The sequence below is a fragment of the Jaculus jaculus genome, chromosome 23 (genome assembly GCF_020740685.1).
Source record: "Jaculus jaculus isolate mJacJac1 chromosome 23, mJacJac1.mat.Y.cur, whole genome shotgun sequence".
In the NCBI taxonomy this organism is placed as follows: Eukaryota; Metazoa; Chordata; class Mammalia; order Rodentia; family Dipodidae; genus Jaculus; species Jaculus jaculus.
Window position 1 is genome coordinate 7,053,459 of NC_059124.1, and position 22,722 is coordinate 7,076,180.

The 22,722-nt window shown below is 47.2% G+C and overlaps 1 protein-coding gene across 2 annotated transcripts; it reads left to right on the plus strand.

Moving 5' to 3' along the window:
• The first annotated feature begins 1,332 nt into the window (after window positions 1–1,332).
• Window positions 1,333–21,397, plus strand: Tigar (TP53 induced glycolysis regulatory phosphatase). Of its 2 annotated transcripts, XM_045139681.1 has the most exons (7): window positions 1,333–1,428; window positions 7,935–7,972; window positions 11,296–11,417; window positions 13,261–13,338; window positions 14,533–14,598; window positions 14,696–14,806; window positions 19,346–21,397. In XM_045139681.1, exons 1-7 carry the CDS (start codon window positions 1,397–1,399, stop codon window positions 19,739–19,741), a joined length of 843 nt encoding a protein of 280 aa, XP_044995616.1. In that variant the 5' UTR covers window positions 1,333–1,396; the 3' UTR covers window positions 19,742–21,397. The 2 variants fall into 2 exon arrangements, with proteins under 2 accessions (XP_044995616.1, XP_044995617.1); XM_045139682.1 differs by lacking the exon at window positions 14,533–14,598.
• The last annotated feature ends 1,325 nt before the right edge of the window (window positions 21,398–22,722 follow it).

Here is a 22,722-nt window from a genome sequence, read left to right on the forward strand (position 1 = left end):
ATAAAATAATAAAAACCTAGGCAAGGAAGACTATTCAAGACCACTGCATTCCACTCAGACTATTGCAATGGTGGTGTGTGTTGGGGGGGAGTTGGGGGAAGAGGTTGTTGGTGAGGAGCGGTAAATTCAACTCAAGTATCCGTAGAGATTTCTGGAAGGAGGGCTGAGGTGGACAAGCAGCCGGAAGGCAATTTACCTTACAGACCAGGGAGTCTTTGTAGTCAGCGGGGACATTGGGAGTCTTTTTTGTTCGGCCCCTGGTGGGAGTGGGCTACATCAGGGAAAACCATTTTTTGGGAAATGGTAATTCATACGTAGTTTTGCAACAGAGATGGGGGTCCGGGCCTCTAAAAAAGGAGACATTCTGGTTCCAAGAGACAGGGTGAAGTCTGAAAAGATGGAAAATCACCATGGGAAATGTGATAAGCTATCTTAGTGAGTGAAGGCGACCAGGAATTTGATATGAAGGGTAATGGGACTTGTGATAAACTGGCTTGGCAGGATTCTTTGGTAAAAACCGAGCTCAGCCAAGACGAGGTCAAGGAGGAGCCTGAAGAAAATTTTGGTTAAAAAGTTGGGCCGGGCATGGTGGCGCACGCCTTTAATCCCAGCATTCAGGAGCTAGGAGGATCACAGTGAGTTCAAGGACAGCCTGAGATGACATAGTGAATTCCAGGTCAGCCTGGACTAGGGTGGGACCCTACCTCGGAAAACCAAAATAATAATAATGATGGTGATGATAGGGGTGGAGTGATGGCTCAGCGGTTAAGCCTGAAATGCCAAAGGACCCAGGTTCCATTCCCCAGGAACCAAGTCAGCCAGATGCACAAGGTGGTGCACACATCCGGAGTTTGTCCGCAGTGGCAGGAGGCTCTGGCGCGCCTTTCTCTCTCTGGAATAAATAGAAATAAAAATCAAATAAATAAAAGATCTGGCTCCTTCCATGGTTAAGGACGGTAACAGCTAGACGTCTCAGGGTGCAAAGCGTTCTGTGTGGCCACTTGGAACGCTGGCTTGCACCCCACCCTAAAAATCAGACCTAACCCCCCAAATCACGGCTCCTTATCAGCGACAGGCGGCTGCACCCTGCAAACCCTGGCGAGGGCGGGGCAGGTGTGGAGGAGGGAGGGGAAGGAAGGGAGGGAGGGAGAAGCGCCCGCACCTGCCGCCAGCCAATCACAGGCCCGCGCGCGGGGCTGGGCGGGGCCTCGCCGCACGCCATTCTCCCAGCGTCCTGCCCTCCGCTCCGATTGGTCGTCCTGCGATGACGTAGCGGGCCCTCTCAGCCAATGGCCGCGGAGCCGGCGCGGCTTGCCCCGGGCCGGCGGAAGTCGTGCGCGGGGCGTGTGAGGCGGTGCGTGCGGGGAGCGGCGAGCTGGGGACGCGCGCGGGCGACATGCCGCGCTTCGCCCTGACGGTGATCCGGCAGTGAGTATGGCCGTCAGGGTCGCCTCCCGACCCCCTCTCTGCAGTGTCCCTCCCCCACTTTCCGTTGCCTGTCGTCCGTCGTCCCCGCAGGGCTCAGCGCTTGGAAGGTGGTGGGCTTGCCCCGTGCGCCCCCGTCCTGCGATCGCTGTGAGGCCGGCGAGGAAGGGAGAGGCCTTAACGCGTCCTCACCCCTGCATTTCTGCCGGGGGAGCGGGGGGAACGGTGGACTTCAAGGTCCCCAGACAGTCGGGGGACACACCCTGCCTCCCCACTGTCCTCTGGGTCACCCTGAGTCTGCAGGATTGCTTGACCTCGCCTGTCTTTCTGATGCTGGCTGCCTTCCCCTCTTAAGACTTGCGTTTGACCTCCTCGCCATCCCCCCCCCCCGGCTTGCTAGGACAGTCTCCTTTTATTTTCAAAGTAGGGTCTCACTCTAGTCCAGGCTGACCTGGAATTCACTATGGAGTCTCAGGGTGGCCTCGAACTCACAGCGATCCTCCTGCCTCTGCCTCCAGAGTGCTGGGGGTTAAAGGCGCGTGAATGACGTCCAGCCCCGCAAGGGCCCTCATTTCCAGAGGGAAATAGTTGAGATTTCTTCCTTCTCCAAAGGGTGCAAGGCTGGAGGGATGGCTTCGCTGTTAAGGCGCTTGCCTGCGAAGCCTAAGAACCCAGGTTCGAGTCCCCAGGACCCACGTAAGCCAGATGCACAAGGCGACCCATGCGCCTGGAGTTCGTTTGCAGCCGCTGGAGGCCCTGTTGCGCCCAGTCTCTCTGTCTGCCTCTTTCTCTCTCTCTCTAAAATAAATAAATTACATATTTTAAAAACCTGAGCAAGTATTTCCTTATAACAGATTGCATGGGAACTTAAATGTGCCCATAGATTTCCTTCCTAACACATAAGTTCTGGGTGATAATTGGAAGTGAAATTCAGGGTGGATAAGGGCTATGTTCTCAAGCTGACAGACCTGGATTGTACCTGGGGCTCCAGCCAGGAGCTGTGTGGCCTGGACCTCTGATGACAATCTTTCTGACTAATATCCTGAGGCACCATGAGAACAGTGATGATACCAGTCTCACTAGGTTACTGTGAGAATCGAGAGAGGAGTTTGGAATGAAAGCATTTAAGAAAGGGGAAGAAATATATCTGTGAATTAAATAACTGGATTTTTTTTTTTTTTCAAGGTAGGGTCTCAACTCTAGCTCAGGCTGAACTGGAATTCCCCTCTGTAGTCTCAGGGTGGCCTTGAAATCAAGGTGATCCTCCTACCTCTGCCTCCCCAGCGCTGGGATTAAAACGGAATTTGATTAAAAGCTGTTTAATCTGGGTGTGGTTGTACACGCCTTTAATCCTAGCCCTTGAGAGGCTGAGGTAGGAGGATCTCAGAATTCAAGGGCAGCCTTGAATAGTGAATTCCACATCAGTCTGGGCTGGAGACCCTACCTTGAAAAACCTAAATCAAACAAACAGCTTAAAATTGTGTGTGTGTGGAGATGAGGCTGTGACTGTTCACCGCCTTCTTTGAGACCCGGTCCCTTGACACTGCAAACAGGTTGGTGTGGCCCATGAGCAGCTTTACATGGGTGCTGGGGGAATGAACCGGGCCTGCAAAGTTTTGCGATCAAGCACCTTTAACTGCTCAGCCATCTCCCCAGCCCGAAGAACAGCTTTGATAAAATGCCACTTATCTGTGCGTTTCATTTCTGGGCTGGGGAGATGGCTCAGCAGTTAAAAGCAATTGGTTGCAAAGCTCGCTAGCCCGGGGTTCAATTTCCCAACCCCTTTGCTCTTACTTGTGTGGCTGTGGTTTATCAGAACAGCATTTTTACTGTGTTTATTTGAGAGAGAGGGAATGGGCACACCAGGACCACTGCATACAAACGCCAGACACATGTGCCACCATGTGCATCTAGCTTATGTGGGTCCTGGGGAATCCAACTTGAGTCCTTCACTTTGCGCAGGCATGCACCTTAACCGCTAAGCCATCTCTCCAGCCCTTAAAAGTAGTTTTTGTTCTCTTATACACAGGAGGATGGAAGTGTTGAAATAATAGTGATATGGCTGCTGTCCTGTCGGCCATTCCATGTCTCTTCTTGCTTTCAGAGTTACAGCTAAAAGCCCCAGTGATGCATGAACAAAAATGATTTCAAATGTGATTGACAGTCACCGTAGTTAAATATAACTGCTTGTTGAAGAGTTGGATAATTTGAATATTGAATGGTACTTCTTAGATAATGCATAAGAAGACTTTAAAAGAAGTTTCCTCATGTCTAAGCAAATCTTGTGTAAATTTTATGCTGTTATTGTGCAAGTGATCATATTTTGAAGGGCAAGTACCAGGGTATATGTCCTTTGTTGAGTAACACCCTGTATTCCGGATTTCAAGTCTGTCATTGTTATTAACCTGTAACCTCCCATGACAGTACAGCATTGTAACCCCAGTGCAGGTGATCCTTCCCACCTCGGTCCCTGGGGTTAAAGGCGTGCGCCACCAGGCCCGGCTGGGGCCTCTATTTATAAATGGCTGGTCAGAAGGCTTCTTGGCATAAGCATTTACATTCCTGTGGAGCTCTGTTTTGGAAATGGATCGCCCTGCAGAATTTGAAAATGCCTTGGTGTTATTTCTGACTCCTTCAAAATATATCCCCAAGCCAGCCTTAAAACACTTGCCTCAGGGATTTATAAAAACTTCTTGATAAAGCTGATAAAAGCTACAAAACTAAATATTTACACACATTTTGGGGAAACAATTCTAGTTTGGAATTCCTACCCGGTAATATTTATAAAGTAGCTTGCGGCAGAACTGCCCACCAGAACAGGGAGCGACCATGATTATTAACCATGCATGTCTGCAGAGGTCTGGACTGACTTGCAGCCAGAATTTCCTCATCTTTCTCTTGCTTTTAATAAAAACAAAACAAAAACACTTTAGACAAGGGGGCACTGCCTTTGTGAAACTGTCAACTGTTTGGGTTCCATTTTTGGCAGTATTGGAGTTTTCCTCTGAGTCCTTATCAAGTTAGCTGTTGGTTACCTCAGGCTCCCAAGCTGACCCTTTCAGCGGGCGACCAGAAGCAGTCAGCCCTGGTCACTTCCAGAGACTTGGAAGGACCTCAGCCTTTTGATGGCTCCTATCAAATTTGGAGGTGGCAAAATTAGTAAATTTTGCCTTATCCTTAATTTTAAATTTACAAAATAAGGGCTGAAGGGATGACTTAGTGGTTAAGGGGTTTGCCTACAAAGCCAAAGGACCCAGGTTCTATTCTCCAGGACCCATGTTAGCCAGATGTACAAGGTGGTGCATGCGCCTGGAGTTCGTTTGCAGTGGCTGGAGGACCTGGTGCACCCATTCTCTCTCCCCCTCTTTCTCATTGTCAAATAAAAATAAAAATATTTAAATTTATAAAATAAGAATACATATTTTGGGGCTGTTCCTGTGAGTGGAATTAGCCACAAAGCCACCATCTAAAGAGGGCTCCTTGTATTTAAAAGCAGTTCTTGAGCTGGGTGTGGTGGCGCACACCTTTAATCCCAGCACATAGGAGGCAGAGGCAGGAGGATGGCAATGAGTTTGAGGCCACCCTGAGACTACATAGGGAATTCTAGGTCAGCCTGGGCTAGAGTGAGACCCTACCTCAAAAACCAAACAAAAAGCAGTTCTTGGGCTGGAGAGATGGCTTAGCAGTTAAGGGGCTTGCCTGCAAAGCCAAAGGATCTTGGTTTGATTCCCTAGTACCCACATAAGCCAGATGTACAAGGTGGCACATATATCTGGAGTTTCTTTGCAGTGGCCTGAGGCCCTGGCTTGCCCATTCTGTTTCTCTGTCCCTCTCTCTCTCACTATCTCTATGAATAAATAAAAGTAATAAAGATATCTTTTATTAATAATGACCACTCAGCAATTTTTTTTTTTTTTTTGGCCATGGCCTAACTAGTTCTGTGCACAGAAATTTCATTTAGTCAATTACTTGTTATGTTAATACACCCAAAGCAGTTCTGTAGTTGATCTTCACACAGGTGATACCACATTTATATTAGTTTTCTTCCTTTCCCTTCCCTGTCCTGAGGATTGAACCTGGCTGGGACCTTACATGCTAGGCAAGGGCTGTACCACTGAGCATTAGCACTCCCCATTTCTTTCTTTCTTTTCTTTTCTTTCCTCCCTCCCTCCCTTCCTTCCTTTTCGGTTTTCCGAGGTAGGGTAAGGTCTCACGCCAGCTCAGACTGACCTTGATTTCACTGTGTAGTCTCAGAGTGGTCTCAAACTCAGGGCGATCTTCGGACCTCTGCCTCCCTCCCAAGTGCTGGGATTAAAGGCATGCACCACCATGCCTGGCTTCCTTAATCATACATTGTGGTAATTTTTTTTTTTTTTTAATTTGCAAGCTGAGAGAGAAGAGAGACAGAATGGGCACACCAGGGCCTCCAGCCACTGCACACAAATTCCAGATGCATACACCTTTGTGCATCTTGCTTTACATGGGTACTGGGGAACCGGACACAGGTTGTTAAGCCTTTTTTGCAGGCCAGTGTGCCTTTACTGTGAGCCATCTCTCCAGCCTTTGGTAATATCTATCTATATCTATCTCTCTCTCTTTTTTTGTCAAGGCAGGGTCTCACTCTATCCCAGGCTGACCTGGAATTCACTGTGTAGTCTCAGACTGACCTCAAAATCAAGGTTATCCTCCTACCTCTGCCTCCCAAGTGCTGAGGTTAAAGGTGTGTGCCACCATGCCTGGCTAATTAGTCATTTATTTATTTATTTTTTTTTAATTTTTTTTAAATTTATTTGAGAGCGACAGACACAGAGAGAAAGACAGATAGAGGGAGAGAGAGAGAATGGGCGCGCCAGGGCCTCCAGCCTCTGCAAACGAACTCCAGATGCGTGCGCCCCCTTGTGCATCTGGCTAACGTGGGACCTGGGGAACCAAGCCTCGAACCGGGGTCCTTAGGCTTCACAGGCAAGCGCTTAACCGCTAAGCCATCTCTCCAGCCCTAATTAGTCCTTTAAATGTGAGTGAGTGCACACACTTGTATTTATTTGAGATAGAAAGAGGGAGGGGGACGCTTGCGTCGGGGCCTCTTGCCACTAACTGAACTACACTCACATGTGCTGCTTTGCACATCGGCCTTTACACAGGCAGTGGGGAATCCAACGTGGACCACGAGGGTCTCCTAAAAATGCAGTGTCTGAGCTTCAGTAGTGTATCCTTAGTTGAACTCAAGGCGATCCTCCTACCTCTGCCTCCTGAGTGCTGGGCTTAAAGGCGTGCGCCACCACACCTGGCTTGATATGCTTACTTTTTAAAAAATATTCTTATTTATTTATTTATAATGAGGGCGCCAGGGCCTCCGGCCACTGCAAACAAACTCCAGACGCGTGCGCCCCCTTGTGCATGTGGCTACCGGGGATCCTGGGGAATCAAACCTGGGTCCTTTGGCTTTGCGGGCAAATGCCTTAACAGCTAAGCCATCCCTCCAGCCCATTGATATGCTTATTTTAACAAGTCTGCCTAACAAAATTTAACATCTGTACAAGCAGTTTCTTTTATTATTATTATTTTTTTTTTGCATTTATGTGTGTATGTGGGTGTGCATGCCTGTGTGTTTGTGTATGTAGAGGCCCGAGGTCAATGTTGAGTGTCCTTAATCACTTTCCACGTTATTTTTATTTATTTATTTATTTATTTTTCACTTCTTTATTTTAGAGAGAAAGAGGCAGATAGAGAGTGGGCACATCAGAGCCTCCAGCCACTGCAAAGGAACTCCAGACACATGCACCCCCTCGTGCATCTGGCTTATGTGGGTCCTGGGGAGTTGAATTTGGGTCTTTTGGCTTTGCAGGCAAACGCCTTAACCGCTAAGCGATCTCTTCGGCCCTGTTTATTTAGTTTTGGAGACAGGACTGAACCCAGAGCTCACGGATTTGGCTAGACTAGCTGTCAGCAAGCACCAGGGATCCTCCTGTCTCCTCCTCTCCAGTGCTGGGTTACAGTCACTCTCTGCTATGCCCAGCCTTCCCATGGGGGCTGGGATCCCAATTTAGGTCCTCAGGCTGGCACAGCAAGCATGTACCTACTGAGCCAGTCCCCAGGCTTCTGTGTTATCTATTGTCTTTATTAGTATTATTTTGTTATTTTTCAAGGTAGAGTCTGGAACTCCCTCTGAATCTCTAGGCTGGCCTTGAACTCATGGCAGTCCTTCCACGTCAGCCGCCGAAGCACTGGGATTAAGGGTGTGCACCACCACACCCTGCCTCATCTGTATTTTAATAGTGTTTTCATCTTGCAATTCCCAACCTATAATACATATTTGATACTGGGGTGGCTGGAAATTTGAGCTCATCAGTAGAATAAATGATTGCAAATATTACATTGGATTGGATTTTGATTAGGAAGTATAAAATTAATACTTTTATGAATGCCATTCTTTATTAATAGTTTTCCTCTTCTCAAAAATAATTTGATAACACTGTTTTTTTTTTTGTTTGTTTGTTTTCTAATTTTAGTGGAGAAACGAGGCTTAACAAAGAGAAAATTCTTCAAGGTTAGTAGAATTGGATTCTTACCTTAGCTCTGCTCAGTGTTAATGTGATCTGTGAGTTCACCGGATTTGCTGCAGGTTTCTGGGGGAGGGGGTCGGGGATTGGCTGTGCAGACAGCTGTGTGCCAGGATTGAACTGGACGGTGAGAGTTACCCTAACCCTCTCTCACCTTTCTGATACTCCAGAGATACAGCACTTTTCCTCTCTTGGTTATCTGTCTGTCTTCTACGGGCTGCTATGGTCTGGGTGGCTTAAACAGCACCCATGTGTTTCTCACAGCTCTGAAGGCCGCAAATCCCAGGTCAGGGTGCCCGTAGCACACCTGGTCAGGTGCTTCCTGCTTTGCAGAGAGCAGTTACTCCAGTGGTAGAGAACAGTCTCCTCGCCCAGGACCCTTGGTTCCACCCTAACATCTGACCTCTGTCTGTCACCTTAGGGTTAGGAATCCCACTATACCAGTACCTAGCGATGATCGTCCTGGAGACTCCATGAACTTGAAGCAACCTAGTGTCTTAGTCCTTTTGCTTCATTTTTATTTTTCTTTATTTATTTTATTAACAACTCCCACGACTGTAAACAATATCCCATGGTAATGCCCTCCCTCTTCCCCACTTTCCCCTGTGAAACTCCACTCTCCATCATATCCCCTCCCCTCTCAATCAGTCTCTCTTTTATTTTGATGTCATCATCTTTTCCTCCTATTACGATGGTCTTGTGTAGGTAGTGTCAGGCACTGTAAGGTCATGGATATCTAGGCCATTTTGTGTCTGGAGGGAGCACGTTGTAAGGAGTCCTACCCTTCCTTTGGCTCTTACATTCTTTCTGCCACCTATTCTGCAATGGACCCTGAGCCTTGGAAGATGTGATAGAGATGTTTCAGTGCTGAGCACTCCTCTGTCACTTCTTAGCACCATGGTGCCTTCTGAGTCATTCCAAGGTCCCTGCCTTCTAAAAAGAGAAGGTTCTCTACCAAAAGTGAGAGTAGCATTAATATATGGATGTGAGGGCTGGAGGAATGGCTTAGTGGTTAAGGTGTGTGCCTGCAAAGCCAAAGGATCCAGGTTTGATTCCCCAGGACCCCCGTTAGCCAGATGCAAAAAGGGTACACGCGTCTGGAGTTTGTTTGCAGTATCTGGAGGCCCTGGCATACCCATTCTCTCTCTCTCCCTCTGTCAAATAAATACATATTTTTAAAAATATATATGGATATGAACATTAAGAGGAGTGCTTGCTGGGCAGTTTGATGAACATAGAATATACATTTAGCCAGACAGCAGCAGACGTTACACCCTTCAGGCTCATGACTACCCCCGTTTTAGGTTTTCAGTATCAGGGGTATATTCCTTCCCACAGAGTGGGCCTCCAGGCCAATTAGAGGGCAATTGTTTTCCACGATGACAGACATGCCACTATTGCACTTGTGTTGTTTTTCAAGGTAGGGTCTCACTCTAGCCCAGGCCTACCTGGAACTTACTATGTAGTCTCAGGATGGCCTCGAACTCATGATGATAGCTCTGCCTCCCAGGTTCGGGGATTAAAGGCATGCCCTTGGCATCTGAGACATTTTGCCTGGTACCTATTATTTATTTATTTATTTATGAGAGACAGAGGAGGGGAGAGAAAGTGAGAATGGGCCTGCCAGGGCCTCTAGCCACTGCAACAAACTCTAGAAACATGCACTACTATGTGCATCTAGCTTACGGGGGACCTGGAGTATCGAACCTGGGTCCTTAAGCTTCACAGGCATGTGCTTTAACCACTAAGCCATCTCTCCAGCTCTGAGTTTGTTTTTTGTTTTTTTTTTTTTTTTTGAAAACTGTTCCTGTGCTTTTCCTGTTTTTCTATACCTGTCTTTATTTTCTAGTTTCTTTTGTTGATTTTTAATATCTGAAATCTTAATGATTCTTAATCTGTTGTCTATTCGTGGTGATTTTGGTTCATTTATGGGGTCTTTTTTTTTGACATGTAAGTGTTGAATCTTTAGCTGAACTGGTTTTTGCTTTAAATGAGTGAGAGTGTGCTATTGAGGGAAGTGCTGTGAAGCCAGCTGATAATCAGGCCTGGCCAGAGGTTCCATTAGCTTCCCCCTAGGTACCCTCGCTTCACTGAGTTCAGTTCCCCCACTCCAGTGTCCCCAGCCGTCCCCCGTCCCCCGACCATGGTGCTGACACCACCGCAGCCGTGCTTGGCACATTGCTTGGCACGTGCTTGGCACATTGAGGTCTTCTCTGCCGTCCGGGAACCCAGCAGTGTACGGCACACACGTTACTTCCCTCGTAGCAAGAGGTCTTCGCTTTCGGATTCGCTGTTCTCTGGGAAACGGGGACTTCATAGTGCTCTTAATTTTGGTTTGGTTTTCCGAGGTAGGGTCTCACTGTAGCTCCGGCTGACCTGGAATTCACTATGGAGTCTCAGGGTGGCCTCAAACTCTCAGCGATCCTCCTACCTTTGCCTCCCGAGTGCTGGGGTTAAAGGTGTGCGCCACCACGCCCGGCTTTTTTTTTTTTTTTCTTTATTTTTAGGCAGGACTCACACTGTAACCCACTCAAACGATTTCCCGAGCTTGCAGCAGTCCTCTTGCCTCAGCCTCTGCAGAGATAGATCCCAGGCATGAACCTTCACATCTGGATGTACTGCATTTTTTTTTTTTTTTTCAGTAGAAAAGAATAGGGACTAGAGGGATGGCTTAGCGGTTCAGGCATTTGGCTGCAAAGCCAAAGGAGCCAGGTTTGATTCCCCAGGACCCACGTTAGCCAGATGCACAAGGGGGCGCACGCGTCTGGAGTTCGTTTGCGGTGGAGGTGCCGGCGTTCCCATTTACTGTCTCTCTCCCTCTCTCTTTGTCAAATAAATAAATAAAGTATTTAAAAATATATACTTTAAAAAAAAGAAAAGAATGGGAAGGAGGGAAGGAAAATAACTTCATTACAGTACTGTCCCTTTGGACAATGGAGATAAAAAGGGGAAATTTTTCATTGACAGTCCTGTTGTCTAACACCGTCACATGTCACCTGTGTACTGTCGCCTGAGTGGGTGAAATATACCTAATGAGACAACGGGCAAGAGGGAAAAGCTAAGGCGGTTCAGTTTTCATGGCCCTGAGTTCATATGAGGAAGCAGCTTTTTTGAAAAACGGTCCAATCTATGCACTTTTCTGAAATCATGTCTTGATTTCACAGCCTTTACTATCAGCGGTGGAAAATTCCATGGGAGAGTATCCAAGGAACTCTCATCAAAATGAAGATACCTGCAGTTTCTCTTCCCTTGTGTGTGACTGAATTTGCTTGCCTTAGTTATATTTTGGGGTGTTTTTGTCCCACTACAGGACAAGGTGTAGATGAACCTCTTTCGGAAACTGGGTTTCAGCAAGCAGCAGCTGCTGGCAGATTTCTGAACAAAGTGAGGTTTACTCACGCTTTTTCCAGTGATCTCATGAGGACGAAGCAGGTGAGTTCAGGGTCAATGTCTTTGAAGGAAATGTGTAGCAGGAATAAGCCAAAAGACCCTGGTTCGATTCCCCAGGACCCACGTAAGCCAGATGCACAAGGGGGTGCACGCGCCTGGAGTTTGTTTGCAGCAGCAGGAGACCCTGGCACGCCCATTCTCTCCTCCCTCTCTGTCAAATAAATAAATCAATAAAATGTTTTAAAAAAAAAACAAAACTGGGCTGGAGGGATGGCATAGCAGTTAAAGTGTTCTGCAAAGCCAAAGGACCCAGGTTCAGTTCCTCAGGACCCACATTAGCCAGATGCACAAGGTGACGTACACGTCTGTCATTCGTTTGCAGTGGCTGGAGGCCCTGGTGTGCCCATTCTCTTTAGGTCTTTCTCTGTTAAAAAAAAAAAAAAAAAAAAGAAAGAAAAGAAAAAGAAATTCTTAGCCACTAATCCATCCCTCCGGCCCCAGAAAATGCTTTAAAAAATTAAAGTGAAATGAAGACTTTTTCTCAGGCTGTAGCGATAGCTCAACAGTTAAAAGAGCTTGCAAAACCTGACAGCATGGGTTTGATTACCCATTCCCATATATCTGGAGTTTGTTAGCGGTGGCAAGAGGCCATGGTGTGCCCATTCTCTCTCTCTTAATCAAATAAATAATTATACACACACACACACACTTTTTATGGTATTTCTATTCATACAAAGTATGTTCTTAATAATAAAAATTTGCTACCTAGCTAAAATAAATGTATAAAACGAAAAAAAAAAAAAACTATTTCAGGCAAAAAAAGTTGGATAGACAAGAAATAAATTCACAATTATACAGACAATTGTTTTGTTTTGGCCAGTTACATTTTGACCAAGGTGCCAAGGTAATGCAGTGGAAAAAGGAGGTTTTCAAAAAATGTTTACAAAACAGTGGACTCGCCGTGTTGAAATTGATAATACAACCTAGATGTTTTCAAATTAAAGTTTTCTGTGTGGCAGGCATACACGCATCATCCTGGCACTCTTGAGGCTGAGGCAGGGGGATCAAGAGTTTGAGGCCAGCCTGGACTACATAGCAAGATCCTGTCCAGACAAATAGCTCTCTTTGAAAGATACTGTTAAGAAAATTAAAAGATGAGCTACAGATTGGGAGAAAGCTGTAAACAGCATACTGCAGGGATTTGAATGTCATATGTGTGTATCTAGCAAGTGAAATAAATTCTTGGTAGTTAAAAACTTCAAAGGAGGTAAAAGATTTGTCATTGACTAGAGACTTCACACAGTGTTGCAAATAGTGTCTCTTGTCCATCAAATATAAGTAAATAAGTAGACATGGCCGGGCACAGTGTCGCATGCCTTTAATCCCAGCACTTCGGAGGGAGAGGCGGAAGGATCACTTTGAGGTTGGGGCCAGCCTGGAACTACAGAGTGAGTTCCATCCAGGTCAGCCTGAGTTAGAGCAGATACTCTGCCTGAAAAAGCAAACAAACAAAACTGATACAAATCAAAGAAGGAAAAAAAACATAAAGAAAAATAAAACAAAAGATAAGCAAAAGCAGTCACAGGAGTTAGCAGACATTAGACTTGTTTTGTTTTTCAAGGTAGGGTCTCGCGCTAGCCCAGACTGACCTATTCACTATGACCTATTCACTATGGAGTTTCAGGGTGGCCTCGAACTCACGGCAATCCTCATCTCTCGGCCTCCCAAGTGCTGGGATTAAAGGCGTGCACCACCACGCCGGACTAGACTTCATTTTTATTTAGAGTCTTTTCCAAGGGCTGGAGTTACAAGCCCATCTTCAAATCCAGGTAGACACATAAGTATTGAGAGGCCAAAGAATACTTGTCTCTGATTTTTTTTTCAGACCATGCATGGGATTTTGGAGGAAAGCACATTTTGCAAAGACATGACAGTAAATTATGACTTGCGACTTCGAGAACGGGTAAGGCACTTACATCTTCACTGTTCTTGGCACAGATTTCCAGTAAGGAAGCCATCACTTGGCTCAGGAATAAGTGCGGCCCTGGCGGGGATTTGGAGCGAGGGTCAGCCATACGGTGGAGCGTGGCGGCACCCGCCTGTAATTCCAGCACTCCGGAGGTAGCGGCAGAAGGGTTCTGAGTTCTAGACCCACCACGGCTATGCATTGATTACCCTGTCTCAAAGGAGAACAAGGTCTGGAGTTCTAGCCCAGTGGTAGGGCACTTGTCTAGAATGTTCAGAGGCAGGAGACTGTTCCACGGTGATGTGAGGCCCCCTTAATTTGACGATACAAGAGCAGTATCTTACATTATGAGTGATATACATTAAGGATTTAACGCAACTTGAGAAAGTTTCAAGTACAAATGAAGAGTTCTCTCCTCCCCCTTCTCCTTTGGGTTGTAAACATGGGTAGATGTGCTTACACCTATTTTGCGTTCAGAAATGGCTCTTACGTCTGGGATTGAGGGCAAGGCACGCGGAAGATCTGGCACCGAGTCTCTTCCTAAGCAGTAGCTTTAACCTGCCTGACAGCTCTGATTCCTTCTGTTCCTGGTGAAAGTACATCAGGATGGCTGAACGTTTTCTTGGTAAAGCACAGGCCCTATACTGAAGCTCTGGCAAGAATAAAATCTTTGAATAGGGCCGGGCATGGTGGCTCATGCCTTTAATCCCAGCACTCAGGAGGCTGAGGGAAGAGGATCACTGCGAGTTCGAGGCCAGCCTGAGACAGAATTTTTTTTTAGATTTTTATTTGTTTATTTTTACTTATTTGACAGAGAAATGTGGGGTGGGGGAGAATGGGCGCGCCAGGGCCTACAGCCACAGCAAATGAACTCCAGACACGTGCGCCCCTTGTGTATCTGGCTAACGTGGGTCCTGGGGAATCGATCCTGGGTCCTTTGCAGGCAAACGCCCCAACCACTGAGCCATCCCGCCCGCCCCTGAGACTGGATTTTACCTGTGCTGTTGGCCATGAGGACGCAGGCTAGTTGCTCACCCATGCTGAAGCTCTGCTCCCTCGCCTAGCAATTTGGCCATGGTGCCCTTATGCACCCGCTGTTTTCTGCATCAGTTGAGACAGTTGTGTGCGGGAGGGAAGGGCGCGTGTGCTGCCTTGTACACGTCTGTTGTCCCTGTCCCCGTGCCCTGACAGATGCTGTCTGTCTGGGAAAGCCCTGCTGTCTTCTGGAAAGTTCTCCTTGCAGCTCACTCGGACCTGGTGAGCAGCCCCAGGTTTACGCTGTTACTTTCTCGGGCCTGTGTGTTCACCTGGGCATTTGTTCGTGAGTGACGCTCTGTGTTCTGGAACCTTGCAGAAGTACGGGGCTGCAGAGGGCAAGGCTCTGAGCGAGCTGCGGGCCATGGCCAAGGATGCCGGGGAGGAGTGTCCCACGTTCACCCCGCCCGGAGGAGAGACACTTGACGAGGTACGTCGCCCAGGTTCAAGGGCCGCATTGGCAGACTTGCCAGGATGGAACTGAATCCTGACTGGCTTCGCGTGCCAGACGCTTGTGAGCTGGAGCTTATAAGTATCTGACCTCCTCAGCCAAAGGCTTTTTGACTAGTTTTTCAGTATTAAGAGGCATGGGACTCAGATCCAATCAGAGAACAATTGGCTCTCCCCAAAATTAATATGCCACCATTGCAGTAGTTGGTGCCTATGTTCTGTCTGGCTTTTCTCCTCTCAAAGACTACATAGCTCTTTGTAGCATCCTAATCGCTGATTAGTAAAGGAGGAAGTGCCCAGCTCAGCTCCACCTTGATTTCTTAGTCGGTTTTCCTAATTTTCTTTTTTTCTTCTTTTTTACTTTTATTTATTTTGGTTTTGATTTTTTAAAATTAATTAATTAATTTTTTTTTTTTTTTTTTTTTTTTTGAGGTAGGGTCTCGCTCTAGCCCAGGCGGATCTGGAATTTACCATGTAGTCTCAAGGTGACCTTGAATTCACAGTGATCCTCCTACCTCTGCCTCCCGAGTGCTGGGATTAAAGGCATGCACCAACACACATACCCTTTTTTTTTTTTGAGGCAATTGTGAATGGGAGTGATTCTCTGATTTCATCCTCAGTGTGTTTGTTGTTAGTGTATAGGAAGGCTACTGATTTCTGTGTGTTTATTTTGTGTCCTGCTACATTGCTAAAAATGTTCATTGCTCTTAACAGTTGGCTGGTAGAGACTTTAGGGTACTTTATGTATAAAATCATATCATCTGCAATTAATGATAATTTGATCTCTTCCTTTCCAATTTGTATCCCTTTTATGAGTGTCTCTTGCCTGATTGCTGTGGTTAAGGCTTCCAGTACTATGTTAAATAAAAGTGGGGGCTGGAGAGATGGCTTAATGGTTAAAGCGCTTACTTGTGAAACCTAAGGGCCCAGGTGTGATTCTCCAGGATCTACATAAGCCAGACACACAAGGTGGCGCATGCATCTGGAGTTTGTTTGGGTGCCTAGAGGCCCTGGCACACTCATTCTCTTTCTCTTCCTCTGTGTCTAATATTTTTTTTTTTCTTTTAGTAGGGACAGTGGACACCCTTGTCTTGTTCCTGGATTAGTGAACTTCAAGTTTTTCCTCATTAATTATTATGTTACCTATAGGATTGTCATAAGTAGCCTTTATTATGTTGAGATTTGTTCCTTCTTCTATTCCCAGTCTCTTTAGGACTTTTACCCGGAAGGGATGTTGTATTTTGTCAAGTGCCTTTTCTGCTTCTATTGAGATGATCATGTGATTCTTGCCTGACAGTCCATTTAATTTATTTGTTGCATTTATCAATTTTCATGTGCTGAACCATCCCTCTAAATTCTAAAATTCAGCTGAGCAGCGTGCACGTTCAATCAAAATCAGCAGGGAGTAGTTATGTGTCAGTATTAAAACAGACATAATCTAACAGTCAGAGCTCCGACGGGTGTGTGCTGCCCCACACCCTTAATCCTGTCAACCGGGAGGCTGAGATTTCCAGTCAGTAAAGGAAAAAACAAAAGACAACTCCAAAAATGCAGCTTACTTTGCCGACCATCAGTCAGACCCTGCACGCCCTGTCCTGACGTGGAAGGTGTGATTGACACTTGCTGCTCAGGTCTGGACCCCAGGCTCTGGGGCAGGTACTGAGCCCGCGGAAGTAGGCTTTGGTCTCAGCCATGCTGGGGCCGAGCTCCCTTGCCCGGGGTCTCCCGTGGTTGCCCGACGTTGTGCTGGAGCTGCGGAGCTGGCCCTGCTGTCCTCTTCCTGGGGTCTCTGGCTTTGCAAGGAGGCTGGTGTGGGTGAAGAGTCACCCTCCCTACCTGTGTTCTGCTCAGGACCGGAATGGGCACCTCACCCGAGGCTGATTCCGCCTGCTTTTGTGGAGGTTCCCATCTCCCCTGCTTCACTTTTTGGTAGAAGAGTGTTTTGTGCTTTTCTCCGTACTTCTCCCCCTAGGCTGCTATGCATGCGTACTATACCTTCTTCTACACATCCTTGCACGAGTGTGTTACCTTTTGTCTTTTTTGTTTTCTTTCTTCCTTTTTTTTTTTTTTTTTTTTTTAAGTAGGGGTCTCACTCTAGCCCAGGCTGACCCGGAATTTACTATGTAGTCTCAGAGTGTTTTTGAAGTCACCCACAGTCCTCCTACCTCTGCCCCTTCCCCCAGTGTTAGGATGAAAGCTGTGTGCCACCACACCCAGCTCTTTTGTCTTTTTTTTTTTTTCCCCCCTGAGGTAGGGTTCTAGTTCTGGCTGACATGGAATTTAATATGTAATCTCAGGGTGAGCTCAAACTCAGGGCAATCCTCCTATCTCTGCCTCCTGAGTGCTGGGATTAAAGGCGTGCATCAGCTCTTTTGTCTTTTTTGAGGTAGGATTTCACCCTAGCTCCCCCAGGCTGACCTAGAATTCACTGTGTAGTCTCGGGTTGGCCTCAAACTCATGGCAATCCTCCTACCTCTGCCCCTCCCCCCCCAGCGCTGGGATTACAGGTGTGCGCCACCACGCCCGGCCCGTGCCCATGGTTTTGATTGTATGTGTATGTGCACGCGTGTCTCCCTCTGTCCCTCGCCTTTTTTGAGACAGTTTCCCATGAACCTAGAGCACACTGGTTTGGCTAGCTGGGCTCCAGGAACCTTCTGTGTACTTCCCCAGTGCTGAGATTACAGTCATGCGCTCCCCTGCGTGGCACATTACACGGGAACTGGGGGTCAGACTCAAGTCTTCATGCTCTCAAGACAAGCGTTGTTATACCCACTGAGTTACCTCCTTGGCCTTCATTGGGGTTTTGAATTGTATTTTCTGATGATCAGTGTTGTAAACACTTTTGCGTGTGTTTGGGTAGGTGTGTGTTCCTAGGACTTGAGCTCACATATCTCAGCAGGTTCTCTTATCATTTAATCCAGGTTCTCTTGTATGTGGATATCAACTTGTCATAAGTACAGTTTGCAAAGAATTTCTCCTTTTCTCTAGAGCTGGAATCACGGGTGGGCCGTTGCGCCCACCTGACATTCACGTTGGTTCTGGGAATCCAAATCGCAGTCCTTGGGCTTGTGTGGCTAGCGCATTCTCCCCTGAGCCATTCTCCAGCCCCGGAGTTGACTGTGAAACTGGTGAGAGGTAGCAAGCTACCTCCCCTATCTGCACGTGGATTTTTTTTTTTTCTTGGTTTTTCGAGGCAGGGTCTCACTGTAGCTCAGGCTGATCTGGAATTCACTGTGTAGTCTCAGGGTGGCCTCGAACTCACGGCGATCCACCTACCTCTGCCTCCCAAGTGCTGGGATTAAAGGCGTGTGCCACCACACCCGGCTGCACGTGGACTTTCAAGGAGCCCAACTTACTGAAAAGACTGTCCTTCATCCAATGTATGTTCCTGCGTCTTTATTAAAAGTCAATTGATGCCTTGAATCCCAGCACTCACTCGAGAGGCAGGAGGATCCCCTTGAGTTCGAGGCCAGGGCCAGAGTGAGACTCCACAGTGAGTGCCAGGTCATCCTGGGCGAGAGCCTGTACTTCCAAAACCCAAAAGAGATGAAATAAAATCAACTGCTTACCGCCGTGTGAGTATACATTTACACCATGCACTTGGTGCCGCCCTGCTTCTTGTGGCTGAAGGGGTTCCTGTGGCTTTGTGGTACACTCTCCCCCTTTTCCTTAATGTCTTTGACCTTTGAAGTTCCACTAAATGTTAGGGTTTTATGATGGCATCAGAGTAGGCTGGTTAGAAGGAAGATGGGTTCAGTGAAGGGGTTTGGAGGTGGGGGGAGTGTTTGGCGGGGATTATGATCATGAGATATTATCTTGTGTGTATTTATGTAAGTTGTCGAAAAGTTAAAAACTTATAGGACTACATATATATTTAATTTATTTGAGAGAGAGAGAATGGTCACGACAGGGCCTCTCGCCACTGCAGACGACCTCCAAACGCATGCACTGCCATGGTGCATTTGTCTTAAAGTGGGTTCTGGGGAATCGAACCTGGGTCTTTTAGGCCTCCTAGGCAAGGGCTATAACCACTAAATCATCTTTCCAGCCCTAGGTTTTAAAATAAAAAAATTTTTTGTTTATTTATTTGAGAGCGACAGACAGAGAGAAAGAGGGAGGGAGAGAGAGAAAGAGAATGGGCACCCCCAGGGCCTCCAGCCACTGCAAACAAACTCCAGACACGTGTGCCCCCTTGTGCATCTGCCTCACGTGAGTCCTGGGGAATCAAGCCTCGAGCTGGGGTCCTTAGGCTTCACAGGCAAGCGCTTAACCACTAAGCCATCTCTCCAGCCCAGCCCAAGGATTTTAAGACTTACATTTTAGTCATCTTTTTTTTTTTTTTTTGAGGTAGGATCTCACTGTATCCAGGCTGACGTGGAATTCACTATGGAGCCTCAGTGTGGCCTCGAACTCACGGCGATCCTCCTACCTCTGCCTCCCGAGTTAGTCATCTTTTAAATAAGCCATTAAGGTCACTCTTTATTTTATTTATTTTTTTAAACCTTTTGCGTTTTTATAGGTGCAAGCGCGTGGGAAGGATTTCTTTGGCTCTGTTTGTCAAATCATCCTGGAAGGCAGCCGGAAGGAGGAGGGCTCCCCGGACCTGGAAGCCTCTTTGGCAGAGGTCTTTCCTCTGGACGAATGCAGTGACTCTGCCAGCCGTGCCCCTGGCTTGGCAGCCAGCGTATTAGTCGTGAGCCACGGTGCCTACATGCGGAGCCTGTTTGGCTACTTCCTGACTGACCTCCAGTGCTCCTTGCCGGCGAGCCTGGGCAGGTTCGAACTCTCCTCAGTCAGTCCCAACACTGGGATTAGCGTCTTCCTCATAGAAGTCGAGGAAGGGAAAGATCCAGCAATCCAGTGTGTGTGCATGAACCTGCAGGATCACCTGAATGTGGGCAGCGAGTCGTGCTGAGTGGCAGATCTGCTGCCAGGACCGGCGCTGAGCCCCTGCGGGGAGCGCCCCTGCTTGCCGCCCTCGCTCTCTCGCCTGGGGTTCAAAGTCGGGTTCCAAGACTCCACTGGGGCCACAGCCGTGGACAGCGCCCCGGCAAGCCACCTAGAACCGGCCTTGGCATTTTTTATCCACATCTCCAAATTGTAAATGCATGAAGGAACTACGTGTTGCAAATTGGGAGACCCAACAGCCTTGTTTCTCTGTTCTCTTCCGTATTGATCTTTAACGTATCTGGCTGTTTTTAACAGCATCAGTAAGAATGTTTTGTTTGTTTGTTTTTCCCCCACTATTCTAACCAAGTGCTTTGCAAGACGGAGTCTTAATATTGACAGTGTGTAACCATCCAAAAGGCCTTAAAGGGAAAACGTGCACTGTGTCAGCTTGTGTGAGATAAAAATGAGGTTATTTCCCTGGTAGATGAACAATTCCCATTTTGAGAAAGGGTCTAGAGAAAGCAAAGGACTGATAAAGTGTCCTCAGAAAAGTCTGGGCTTCTATGAAAAGCTGGGTGGTCTTGTGAAATGTTGCTTCCTTCCACCAGGTGGCGATAGAGGAAAGGGAATTTAATATTCTGTTTCCCACCCACCCCCTTAGGTAGAGCCACACTTTGCAGCCCAGGCTGACCGGGAACTCACTCATTGGTGCTTCTCATTGCTGGCTTTGCCTTCTCCTGACAGTGTCAGTGAGAAGCATTTTCTTTGAGGAGGTATTAAATGAGAAAAATGAGGATTTAATACTGGACCCAGTTACAGAAGACCCCATCAAAGAACACATAATAAGGTCAATGTTTTGGTTGGTTTGTTTTCAAGGCACCTTCTCACTCCAGCCCTGGCTGACATGCGGCTCACTACGGTCCCACGCTGGTCTGGACCTCAGGTATCCTCCTACCTCAGCCTCCCCAGTGCTGAAAACCAAGGAATCTGCTACCTCGCCCAGCAAAATCAACTGTAATTGAAGAAACCAACTGTTACTGAACAGCGGATATCAACCCCAAGCAGCTTAGGAAAAGTCACAAGAATTCATCTGCAAAACCATCAACAATTTAAAGCTTGCCCCAAACGTAGAATATTAGTCCTTGCTAACCAGTTTTTTGCTTCAACTCGTGGAACTAGCGAGAACATTTTGAATGCCCGTGGCAATGATGTTTACACAGGAGAAGCGAGCAGAAAGTAGCTTTCCCACCCATCCTCACCTCCAGCTGCTTGTTACTAAACCGTAAGATTCTTATGTGCCTGAGGAAGATGTTTCACAAGACATCAGCTTTTAGCTTGCCATGTTGCCACCGGCAGTGAGCCTTGGCCGTCAGAGGATGAATGCGAAGGCCGGCCTCACATCTGGCCGGTCAGCCTTACACAGGAAGGTTAGCATCTCCTCCTTGTGCCCACCACTGCCCCTTTTTCTGCCACTGTTGAAATGGCATGAATCTGGATGCCAGAGGAAACAGAAAGTTTGAGGATGCTGTTCTAGAGTCAGTCTCTAGCATACCAAAAAAAACAAAACCTGTAGCAGGACAGAAATATCCCTTTAGGGGCCTGGCATGGTGACACCTGTCTTTAATCCCAGCACTCAGGAGGCAGAGGTAGGAGGATTGCCATGAGTTCGAGGCTGCCCTGAGACTCCATAGTGAATTCCAGGTCAGCCTGGGCTAGAGTGAGACCCTACCTCAAAAGAAAGAGAGGAAGGAAGGAAGGAAAAGGAAAAGAAAAGAAGAGTGCCAGGGTTGGAGGGATGGCTCAGCCTGCTTACAAGCCCTTTAACTGCCAGACTTGGATTTTCCAGCATCCACGTAAAGCCAGATGCACAAGGTGGCACATGTGTCTGGTGACTTTGTGGTAGCAAGAGGCCTTGGTGCACCCCTCCATTCTCAATTTTTTTTTTATTTTATTAGTTTTTTTAGTTTTTCGAGGTAGGGTCTCGCTTCAGCCCAGGCTGACCTGGAATTCATTACATAGTCTCAGGCTGGCCTCGAACTCACAGCGATCCTCCTACCTCAGCCTCCCAAGCGCTGGGATTGAAGGCGTGTGCCACCACGCCCGGCTCAAATGTTTTTAAAAATATTTCTTGAAAAGAGGAAATGAAAGTGTTTAAATAAGAGTTTCTCTTGACCGGTTCTCGCAGCGCCGCCCCCCAAGAGATCTCGTCTTTCCGTTTTACCCCGGGACCTGCAAAGCAACAGCATTGTCGTGATGCTTTAAGAATGTACATAGAAGTCAAGCGGTTCAGGTCTTTATTCATCCATGGTATTTGGAACACTGTTTGGGAATGTATGGATCTATTTAATTACAACTGCTATATTCTATTGAATAAACACAGTTTATTATTATAGTGTGGGCGTTTAGATTTACTCAGCATTTTGCAGGTGAGGTGTCTCAGGTTACGGGCGGTGTACAGTGAGACAGACTCAGCTCTCCGGTTGGCCTCAACCCAAGTGCTGGAATCAAGAGCCCGGGCCATCGTGCCCATGCCCTCCGTTAGGTACCACTCATGGCTTTCTCACAAGCCTGCTGTGTCGAAGTCACCGTCTTGTTGCTGAAACAAAACAGCCCGTCAGAGGCAGCTGAGAGGAGGAAAGGTTCACTTATTTATTTATTTATTTTAATTTATTATTATTATTATTTTTTGAGGTAGTGTCTCACTCTAGCTCAGGCTGCCCTGGAATAAACTATTTTCTCAGGGTAGCCTCAAACTCATGATGATCCTCCTACTTCTGCCTCCCGAGTGCCGGGATTAAATTATTGGTTTTTTTTGTTTGTTTGTTTTGTTTTTTGAGATAAGGTCTCACTCTGATCCAGGCTGACCTGGAATTAACTCTGTCATCGTCTCAGGGTGGCCTCGAACTCATGCGATCCTCCTACCTCTGCCTCCCGAGTGCTGGGATTAAAGGCGTGCGCCACCACGCCCGGCTTAAATTATTGTTTTGTATTAATAGCTTCCATGAT

Bases quoted from the DNA above. Each gene is read 5' to 3' on its own strand.
- Tigar (XM_045139681.1), top strand. From the start codon at position 1,397: ATGCCGCGCTTCGCCCTGACGGTGATCCGGCA. The intron at 7,973-11,295 runs GTTAGTAGAATT...GTCCCACTACAG, and splicing joins CAAAGAGAAAATTCTTCAAG to GACAAGGTGTAGATGAACCT. The intron at 13,339-14,532 runs GTAAGGCACTTA...GTGCCCTGACAG, and splicing joins ACTTGCGACTTCGAGAACGG to ATGCTGTCTGTCTGGGAAAG.